General features: G+C 36.8%; 1 protein-coding gene across 2 annotated transcripts in view; it reads right to left on the bottom strand.

The window, feature by feature from the left end:
• Positions 1–3,230: 3,230 nt before the first annotated feature.
• The window catches only part of usp46 (ubiquitin specific peptidase 46), a 15,896-nt gene continuing 7,710 nt past the window's right edge, over positions 3,231–11,416 (bottom strand). For both annotated transcript variants that reach the window (XM_016288498.1, XM_016288497.1), the window contains 7 exons: positions 9,859–10,072; positions 6,704–6,942; positions 5,419–5,495; positions 5,216–5,299; positions 4,840–5,037; positions 4,440–4,518; positions 3,231–3,654 (listed from right to left, as the gene is read on the bottom strand). In XM_016288498.1, the coding sequence (XP_016143984.1) occupies positions 3,553–3,654; positions 4,440–4,518; positions 4,840–5,037; positions 5,216–5,299; positions 5,419–5,495; positions 6,704–6,942; positions 9,859–10,072 (993 nt within the window). In that variant the 3' untranslated portion in view covers positions 3,231–3,552. The remainder of the gene's footprint in view (positions 3,655–4,439; positions 4,519–4,839; positions 5,038–5,215; positions 5,300–5,418; positions 5,496–6,703; positions 6,943–9,858; positions 10,073–11,416) is intronic.

Raw genomic sequence — 11,416 nt, 5'->3', positions numbered from 1 at the left:
CATAAAATCTATTCACCAGTTTTTTTTGTCTAATCACTTACTCTACTGTTACACTGAAAAAAGGCAAATAAATCATGTATTTCAGTTGTGAGCTACTTTTACTCAGAGTATGGTGACTCTGAGGAACTATTTTACAATATTTCTGAGAGAATAAAATGGTCAATTATACATTTGCCTAAATTAAAAACATATAAAAAGCTATACACAAAATAAACGGGAGTACCGATCAGTTGTTAGTGTTTCTATAAACTTAGTTTATTATAAAAAATACAAAGTGTTGTAACGTTGGGGTAAAATGAGTTTGGAATGTTCATCTTGTCCCTGTATTGCACCTTGTTTCCCTTCGGCGACCATTTCAAGACAATCTCTCCCATTTATATACAAAATTAAATGTTAAAAATCAGGATTATCAGTCTATCTATTGCCTTCTATAAAGTTCCCCATTTACCTGAAGTCAGATTCTCTCCTGACTCTACAACGTATATTAAATAGTAAAAGCCCTCTCAGATAAATGCCACTCATATCACAAAGTTGAAATAATTGTGCGCATGTTCTTATCGTAACAGCAACGACCTATCAGATACTTCGATAAGACCTAAACTTTACTGACCACATTCAAGACTAGTGCATTTCAAGTTTCTACTACCACTGATCTCACATCTGTGTCCAAAATTTTCATGTATTAAAGGAAGTTCACCCAAAGATTAAAATTTTCAGGCCACCCAAGATGTAGATGAGTTTGTTTCTTCATCAGAACAGATTTTCAGCACTACATCACTTGTTCACCAATGGCTCCTGTGCAGTGATTGGGTGCCGTCAGAATGAGGGTCTAAACAGCTGATAAAAAACATCTCAATAATCCTTAAGTAATCCATGTGACTCCAGTCTATAAATTAATGTTGTGTGAAGCAAAAGCTGTGCGTTTGTAATAATAATGAATTTAAAACATTTTAAACTCAAACTGTTGCTTCCAGATAAAATAACGCTTCCATCCCCTGTTGTCCTGACATCAAAAATTCACCAACATATTTGTTTAGAACTGTTTTGACTTGTAAACTATGCTTGATCTTACCCATTTTATCTAGACTGTCCTGGAGGCCCCCCTGCCCCTACACCTTTTGTATGTCTCCCTTATCTAACACACCTGATTCCACTCATCAGCTCGTTAGTAGAGACTGCAAGAACTAAATTGGGTGTGTCTGATTAGGGAGACATACAAAATGTGCAGGGCAGGGGGTCCTCCAGGACAGGTTTGGGAACCACTGTACTAAAGCAATGTTTTGAAATTAAAAGCATCTTAATAATGGATTTGTTTCTTGCAAACTCATTTTTGCATGTTTACACTTCACAAGTTTTTGTGGATTATTGTGATGTTTTTTATCAGCTGCTGGCACCTATTCACTGCAGAGCATCCATTGGTGAGAAAGTGATGTTATGCAAAATTTCTCCAAACCTGTTCTGATGAAGACACAAACTCATTTACATCTTGGATGGCGTAAGGATGAGTAAACTTTCCAGCAAATTTTCATTTTTGGTGAAATATACCTTTAACACCTAAAAGTTATGATAAAATGAAATGCCACATCATTTTGCTTTAAAAAAAAAATGACCAGGGACCAAGTTACAACATCTATTTAGGAGAAAAAAAGATGGATTCAACCCACCCGGAGTAACTAAAGCAGGAACTAGATGTGAGATTGAAGCAGAATGCTTTGTGGGATGAAGTCAGTTGGGACCGGCAGATTTGGGTGAATTTAACAACAAGAGATGACTGCACGGTTGTTAACACACGTGTCTATGTAAGGCCATTACCTACAATGGAAGGTAACAACAGTGATAGATAAGAATGGAAAGGAGACAAAAGCAGCATTTCAGCCTTGCAATTCTGCACTTTTTCTTTGTTACTGGAAGAGAGCAGAGAATTCAATAGGACAACTTTTGAAAACTCTCTCGGTAACAAGTCTGCAACTATTTCTGGATGAAAAGCAAAGTCACTTCACAGCAGCTGCCTGCATGACTAAATGCAGACACACACACACACAGGTTTGTTTTTGTGAAAAGTGGGGACATCCCATAGGCGTAATGGTTTTTATACTGTACAGCACATATATTCTATTGCCCTACACCAGGGGTGGCGAACTCCGGTCCTGGAGAGCCGCAGTCCTGCAGAGCTCAGCTCCAACCCTAATTAAAACTCACCTGCCTGTAGCTTCCTAGTAACCCTTCAGGCCTTGATTATCTTGTTCAGGTGTATTAGATTAGGGTTGAAGCAAAACTCTGCAGGGCTGTGGCTCTCCAGGACCGACGTTCGCCACCCCTGCCCTACACCAACCCTACCCCTAAACCTACCCCTTACAGGAAACTTTGTGCTATTTCAGATTTTCAATACACTCCATTCTATGTGATTTATAAGCGTTTTGAAAAGTTGGGACATGGGGTAATGTCCTGAAAAGTCACCTTGTCCTTGTAATACCTATGTCATACCTTTGTCATTATACAAATGTATGTCCTCATTTATCACAAAAGCACGCACACACACACGTCTGGTTTGCTATCCTTGTGGGGACTCCCCATAGGCGTAATGCTTTTTCTACGGTACAGACCGTATTTTCTATTGCCCTACACCAACCCTACACCTAAACCTACCCCTTACAGGAAACTTTCTGCATTTTTAGATTTTCAAAAAACTTCATTCTGTGTGATTTATTAGCTTGTTTACCCGTGGGGACCTCAATTTAGGTCCCCACCGTGACACGAGTCCCCATGAGTCTGTGTGTATTCAGGTTTAAGTCCCCACCAGAATAGAAAAACAGGTACACACACACACACATCTAACAGACCACTCAGAATCATAATCTAATTCCAACAACATCCCAAAATCCAAAACAAATTGTTACACAGTGCAAACAGCCCCTGCGATGACCAGGACTGAACTAGGATGTGTGGATTCACCAGCTACTGGGTAAAAGTCGTATGAAGGAGGACTGATGAGTAGACATCACAGTATGAAACATCTAAAGGGACCCGAAATGGCTCCCTCATCTTAAGCCGGAGATTGAGAGAGAAACCCTCCTCCTGGTTTCAGATACCCAAGATGAGAGGCACTTTCCTGGGCACTAAACAAACAGAAGCAGTGACTCTTGCTAGAATACCAGGACTCATTGCTCTTTTTGTAGCTTTTTGATTCCTTCAAGTTTGATTCCACAAGTATTGTAGTTGAATATGTTGTGATTTTTTTGTTGTGTTGCTTTTGTGTTACTTATTGTCGTTTTTGTTTATAAAGTGCCTTCCAGATGCAGGTGACTGACTTGAGGGTCAGATTTGAAGATGTGTTTTTTCCCCCCACAGAGTGCAGCGAGATTGGGAGAATGGAACTTTTGGGAAATGTCATATTGGCAAATGGGGTTACAGAGGGCTTTTGGCAACTCAGTCTCAGCTGGAGACCCTGAGAATGAGAAAAGGAGAGGGATGTGGAAAAGGAATCTAGCGGATATCATCTTCACATATACCCTTCCTTTTGGTCTCCTCTTCATTTGTTCCTCCTCTGCTCCTTCATTCTCTGGACTGATAGAACAGGATGTATCCCGACTCAGAGTTCTTGGAAATGTCAGAAGTCAAACCGTAGAACTCCTCTATCGCCTGTGCATCAATTTTCTGTGAGAGAAATGGAAAGGAATAGATAGAGAAAAAAATGGTGAGAAAAAGCAGAAAAGAGGAGCGTTGTATTCTGCATGCATTAGGATTTATATTTTGACTGTATGCTACCATTCTAAGTTTGAGGTAAGTTTTTTAAAATATATTTTTGAAAGACGTCTTTTTCGTTCACCAAGGCTCCATTTATTGATCTAAAATACAGTACAAATGTTAAATATTATTGCAATTTAAAATTTATATATCTTAAAATGTAATTCAATCCTGTGACGCAAAGCTGAATTTTCAGCATCATTACTCCAGTCTTCAGTGTCACATGATCGTTCAGAAATCATTCTAATATGCTGATTTGCTGCTCAAGAAACATTTCTTATTTTTAGCAATTATGAAAACAGTTGTGCTGCTTAATATTTTTGTGGAAACTGTAAAACGTCTTCTCTTTTATAACATTATACATTTCTTTACTGTATATATATACAGTATATATATACAGTGGGTACGGAAAGTATTCAGACCCCCTTAAATTTTTCACTCTTTGTTATATTGCAGCCATTTGCTAAAAATCATTTAAGTTAATTTTTTTTCCTCATTAATGTACACACAGCACCCCATATTGACAGAAAAACACAGAATTGTTGTCATTTTTGCAGATTTATTAAAAAAGAAAAACTGAAATATCACATGGTCCTCACTCTATATATATATATATATATATATATATATATATATATATATATATATATATATATATATATATATATATATATGTGTGCATATAAGGTTCATACCTCCACAATGTCATCATCAAACAGCAGCCAGAAACCGTGACTCTTCACAATGGTGATGTAATGCCCTCTGTTTGGGCCACTAATACACACAGTTACAGAGGCAGTGTTTAAACTTTTGAAGGAAATCAATTTATATTTTAAATATTTCACCATAAAACAATTTTAAATTTAAAATTTTTTCTCTTTTCTGATTAATTTATTCTGCTTTATTCTTAAAGAAAAACATTACCATAATAGTGTACTTTCACACTATGGCAAATATATTTGCAGTTTGTTGAGACTCCGACTGCTTATATGGTCAGTATTTATAACATATGACTTAATGTACCTACATGGCAGACTGTGTTAAGACAGTTTGCTTTTATATGTTGCAGACGTACATGTTTGACAGATCTCATACCTGCCACAGTGGACCACCACAGCGACGAGATCGTACATGCGGTCGAGGTTGACTGCATCTCCAGAGGTGTTGAAGAGGCGGAGCTCCAGTGGAAAGACCACACGATAGCTCAGTTTAGTGTACCGATGCAGCTGCTCCATGTACTTAAAGCGCTTCAGATGAAGAGCCAGGATCATGGGCAGCTTCTTCACACGCATACTACAATAAATACACACAAGATCATAAAAAAATAAATCACTGGTACGTATACATTCATATTGTAGTGTATAAAGCAGCACCAATGCACTTTCACAACTGAGCCAGAGTACTTTGTTAACTGCATTGTTACATGCACTACAACACTATATCAATAACTTTCTGACACATTGACGCTCACCGTTTCTGTGCCTCTTGTTTGCTACAGCACATCTCACAGTAGTATTTATACTCACTGCACAGGGTCTCTGTATTACTGAAGCCCCTGTAAAAACCATCAGACAAAACACATCTATCAAAGGCCATGAACAGAGGAAAACAACTGGTTGTGTACATCAGCATGTGTGATTACATTTATGTTATATACAGTGTGTACATGTTTACCTGAGACAGTGTGTTATTGAAGTGTTCTGCTCAACATCGACAGACAAATCCAAAAAGTCTTCATCCTTGCTACTGACCTGTAAAAACAAAGGGCGTGTGAGTTCACAAAGCACTTATGTGTTGGGAAAGAAGAGAAAACATCTCTTCGGAAACTGAGATCTCGCAACCCACAGGGACAATATTAGTTGTCAAGCATCTTCAAGGGGCAGAGAGTTAGCGGGAACTCATTTCTGCAAAGATGTTTATCACGCATGTTGGCGACCCTTTTCTACGAACAGTTTCAGTTGTTTAAGGTGAATGGGTTGCACTCTGTTGACCTGATTGTTTCCTGTTGTTTTGCACGTATTGTAGAAAGACACAAGCGAGGATGTGTTAAAGCACAGGCGTGTGACAGCATGTTAGCACTCAACTGTAGTCTAGTTGCAATGTGTTAATGCAAAGAAAAGGTCGGTTAATCAAAAGAAAAGACTGAAAAGTGGGCCACACAGTAGAGACACTGCAAAGTTCAAATGATTGGATGAATGTCATTGTATAAGACCACTCACGATAATTTTGTGGCTAACAGAAGAGAATTCATTTTTTGAAAATGAAATATAGCTTTGCTCATACATTTACATATCCCTTGCAGTGTTCAGATGTTTAGATTTTAAAATTATATATTATTTTTATTCATATTAAAAAGTCATAAAAAGTGATTATTATACATTACATTTTTAAATATGACATTTTATTTACTATGTCCCTGAAGACGCTGCAAAACATATGGCAGAATATTCTGCAAGACAAAAAAAGAAAAAGAAAAAAAGATTAATAATTAAAAACAATTTATCTTGATTCTATTTATTGCTTTATAATTCAGATTTTTTTTAATAAACAGAATTACAAGATATAAAATCAGAATTTGGCCCTTGTTTTCTCTGAATTCCAAGTTTATCTTACAATTCTGAGATTTGCTTCATGGAAAAAAAAAAAAAAAAAAAAGGTAATTGCGACTTTAAATTTAAGTCTTGAAATTATGAGTTTATACCCCCAAAATTTTGTTCAAAAGTCACAATTACCTTTATTTTTTTAATCCATTCGCAGAAACGGGCTTCCATAGCTGTATTAAATAAAACAAATAATACAATAAATAAAATAACAAAATACAAAACCATCATCATTCTTTTTATTATTATAAACATCTTGCAGATTCTGCGAGAGGTATGTAAACTGAAGTATAGAACTGCACTTCACCAATATTTGCATTTGTGTACGAAGCAAACATTTCACATAGCAACACTCATACCGTCTCACAGTTGAGACAGCGCGTCTCATTGGTCAGCGTGCCCTGGAAGATATCGTGAACCCAGGTGGGCTCGGCCTTGTTCTGTTCTGGCTCGGTGTCCGTGGCGATGGCAGTGCCATTGTTCTTTAGCCGTCCGTTCTGTTTTTCCTGCTTCTCCTCTTGCAGGATGTCAGCCACTGTGTTCAGCAGGTAGTTCAGGAACTCGTGGGCGTCCTGCTGCATGTAGTTATCAAACAGGTCTACAGGAAGAATCCGAGAGCAAAAAGTGTAACATTAGCAAGCAATCCTGCAAATGACAGAAGGAACTATCTGTAGCCTAAAAGCCCATTCACACCAAGAACTATAAGAACTTATATAACAACTATAAGGATAACTATAACAATAACTATATTAGCCTCCAAATAAATGCACAATAAAGTCTTTTTTTTAAAATAAGTGTGTGTTGTAGTTATGTCGTCTGTCAGTTGTAGTTATGTCAAAGCAGTATGGATTCTGGCTGTCAACGTTTTTATGGTTCATCCACTAGGGGAAAAAAAAACATGTTTCAATAGCATATTTCAAATCTGTAATAACTTCTTTAGCGCAAATCATGTTAAAAACCTGTATTTTTCAGGCTTTTTCAGTTAATGTTCCAGTTAACACTATAACAAATGTAATTAACTCTCGTCTAGCATGTGCAATCATATAACTAACTGTGTGAGTGAGTGAGTGAGTGTAGCTGGTGAAGTGACGTCTCTCTGATAGAGGTCTGTATTGTTAATTCATAGCGAGGGCATTTTCTGGAATGAGACAGAAGAACAAATCCTCTCTTATATACGACATATCCCTCCCCTCTCCCTCAAAACACACACACACCTGATCTGTTACACCTGCTTCTCATTCAGCTTAATCGCACAGAGGCTTACTGTTAGCACAGACAGGCTTGATTTTTCACAGTCTTCTGTCTGAACGCTAGCTACTGCTTTAGTAGTTGCCTACAAACTCATGTTGACATCTTCACCATCAAACTTTGCATATACTGGATACAAGTAGATTTTAAATTTCTTATTTTGTTGCTTTACAGCCTGAAATGAAGATGGACACAGTTTTTGTTTTATCCAGCTGTATTTACTCCAAGGTCACAGAATACTTAGGACCATGTGATATTTCAGTTTTTCTTTTTTAATAAATCTGCAAAAATGTCAACAATTCTGTGTTTTTCTGTCAATATGGGGTGCTCTGTGTACATTAATGAGGAAAAAAAATGAACTTAAATGATTTTAGCAAATGGATGCAATATAACAAAGAGTGAAAAATTTAAGGGGGTCTGAATACTTTCCGTACCCACTGTATAACACCAACATGTCAGGGAAAAAATAGAAGAAAAAAAAGAAAAAAAAAACAGAATCACGGTTGGAAAAAGGTTCACCCCCCTCCTAAAAATGACTTTCAATCAGTTGTAGCTAATCACCTTCTCAATGGAACACAAAGCCATTTGACTTTCAACTGTGATCAGCTGTGGTCATTTTGATTAGCTTGGCATGAAAAGAGCTTTCCTGGAGCATTTCAGTCCTTGGTAGTGCAACCGAAGCAAACAATCAACTTTGGTTGGCAAGGCACTGTCTAAAAATCCCCGGGATAAAGCTGTGGACAGGCACAAGTCAGGAGATGGATACAAAAAAGTTTCAAAGGCTTTATCGATGCCTTGAAGCACAGTGAAGTCTATTATTGAGAAGTGGAAGGTATTTGGTACAACACAGACCCTCCCTGGATCAGGACGTCGCTCCAAACTGGATGAAAGGTGGATAAAACAAAAACTGTATCCGTCTTCATTTCAGGTTGCAAAGCAACAAAATGTGATTATTTAAAAAGGAGAGGGGTTATACTTTGCTATACCCACTGTATTTACAACAACCAAATGAATCTGAAAATCAGATTTTAGCAGTTTAGTGAGATTCTGGCTTGACAAATTCGTAGTAAACAGATGGCTTAGCCAGAGACACTGTATTTATCTTTATCTGAAGGACAAATTGGAAAGAAATACAGTCGGTTACAGTCTGTCTTACGTTTGTGAATGCGTCACTTGTTCAGTCAACATTGAAAACATGTTGTTCCACAAATTTCCGAGCAATTCATTACCATTCATGGAGGTTGCACAATGAAAGTACGTAATTTGAAATCTGCCAATTTGTTTATGTGCACTCAGTTGCTAATATAGATTTTAAACCAATTACCTGAGCCGTAAAGGCATTGTGATTAATAATTATGGTGCTTCAGAACAATTATGTTGTGATGATGCTGATGACACCACAGGAATTAGGGGCCTATGATTTCCAGGAAGCGGAATACACAGACAGAATCACAAAATCATTAAAACACAGTGTGGAATGTCGTGGAATTTGGCAAAAAAAGATGCGTGTTGCATGAATTCACTTGATTACCATAGTTCTGATGATAAATGTGTATTAAATCATAAAACACAGAATCCTAAAAATATTAAAATAGAATTTTGAAAAAAATAAAATGAATTTTAGGGGAAAAAATAAAAACTGATTTGATTTTAATTTGATTAGACATGCTTTTTGATTATTAGCATTTAATTAAATTATTAAAAAGGAATCCACAAAAATCTAAATGGAAAATTATTAATAAAAAAAAAATTATATGCTATTAAATCCCTTCAAAAATAAGATTTAAATTGTTTTGAAAAAAGTATTTTTATGCTCCCCAATTCTGCATGTATTTGATCAAAATAAAGTAAAATCAGTAATATTCTGAAATTATATTACATTTAAATGAACCGTTTTCTATTTGAATATATTTTAAAATGTAATTTATTCCTATGCTGGCAAAGCTAAATTTTCAGCAGCCATTATTCCAGTCACTTTTTTTATTTACTCACTTTTAATTTAGTCACTTTTGACCAATTAAATGTATTCTTGCTGAATAAAATGTTAATTTATTAAAACAAAATCTTACTAACCCCTAAATTTCAAACTAAATATTTATATATAAATATCTAATAATAGATTTAGCAAAAATATTTATTTTATCAAAATACACAGCTACGCTAGATATGCTTTTTTGCCTTCATAATGGTTAAGGTATGGTATCTCTGAGCAGTGGTTAACTAGGCCATGTTAACCAGCCAACCCTCGATCCCTTGGTTCCCTCACCATTCTCCTTCCGCAGACGTGAGATGAACTTCTTGGGAGGGATCACGCCCACCTTCTTCTTCTGCGTGGCGATGCTGTGGAAGAGGTCGGCCAGACAGGTGAGAAGGTTCTCCTTCTTTTTTTGCTGGACTTTATACGCCAACACATTCTCCCTGAACGGCCGGCAGAAATACAGAGCCTGCAACACTGAGTTACAGTAGCACGTGTTTCCAAACTAGAGAAAAATAAACGGAGAGAGGAATTCATTCAGGCTGAGCTAATCAATCCTTGAGCGGGAAACAAACAAAGAACACTTGGGACACAATTAAATCTGATCTACGAAACTGAGAGATAAAATCTGGAACGGTGCATGCTGGAAATGTTCCAAGGAAAAAGCAGACACGGGTCAAACACAGAGATCCCGACCAAATGTGGATCTGCACTGGACATTTACAATCAAGAAAGAGAAAGAGAAACTCCCTGCTCACCACTAAAGCAAATAAAAGGGCTGAAAAAACTAATGGTGGAATCAAAAGCTCTTTAAAAACATGATGCACGGGCTGAAAGAGCAGCCCTTGCTGTTACCGTGACAACAGAGCATTGTTTCCCTTCCAAAGGCCTTTTCCTGTTCACTCACACTGACAATGGAGTTGTTTTAGGGGCTTTTTAGCATTTTTATTGACAGCGAAAGCAGAGAGATGGCAGAAAATGACCGGAATAAGACGGGGAAACATGAACAGGATAGAGATGTCATGAGTATTCGAAAATGACAACAATGATTGAACATAATTATAAACACAAATTACTTTCACTCTTCATCGAAATGTAGTGATTATAGGCTAATGTGCTGAACCTGATCTTCTTATTAGAAGTGCTTTCAGGTTAACAAATTGTTAGTGCATCATAAGTATTTTGCAGTGTTACTTTTTTCTTGGTAACAGTGTGTTTAGACAGTTGTTTAACTGTCATCATGGTGCATGTTTTTTTTTTTTTTTTGGTGTGTTTTTGTTGACAAAGTTACATATTTAACCCTGATCCATAAATTTAAGAAGAATACAGATATAAACTTGCCCCCAGGAATGCCAGTTTTCTGTGTGTCATTCTAATATACAGGTGCATCTCAATAAATTAGAATGTCGTGGAAAAGTTTTCACAACTCAAATTGTGAAACTCGTGTATTAAATAAATTCAATGCACACAGACTGAAGTAGTTTAAGTCTTTGGTTCTTTTAATTGTGATGATTTTGGCTCACATTTAACAAAAACCCACCAATTTACTATCTCAACAAATTAGAATATGGTGACATGCCAATCAGCTAATCAACTCAAAACACCTGCAAAGGTTTCCTGAGCCTTCAAAATGGTCTCTCAGTTTGGTTCACTAGGCTACACAATCATGGGGAAGACTGCTGATCTAACAGTTGTCCAGAAGACAATCATTGACACCCTTCACAAGGAGGGTAAGCCACAAACATTAATTGCCAAAGAAGCTGGCTGTTCACAGAGTGCTATATCCAAGCATGTTAACAGAAAGTTGAGTGGAAAGAAAAAGTGTGGAAGAAAAAGATGCACAAACAAC

This window comes from Sinocyclocheilus grahami, unplaced genomic scaffold, assembly GCF_001515645.1.
Source record: "Sinocyclocheilus grahami isolate Dianchi unplaced genomic scaffold, SAMN03320097.WGS_v1.1 scaffold232.1, whole genome shotgun sequence".
Lineage (NCBI taxonomy): Eukaryota > Metazoa > Chordata > Actinopteri > Cypriniformes > Cyprinidae > Sinocyclocheilus > Sinocyclocheilus grahami.
This window is presented reverse-complemented; position numbering and strand designations above follow the sequence as displayed.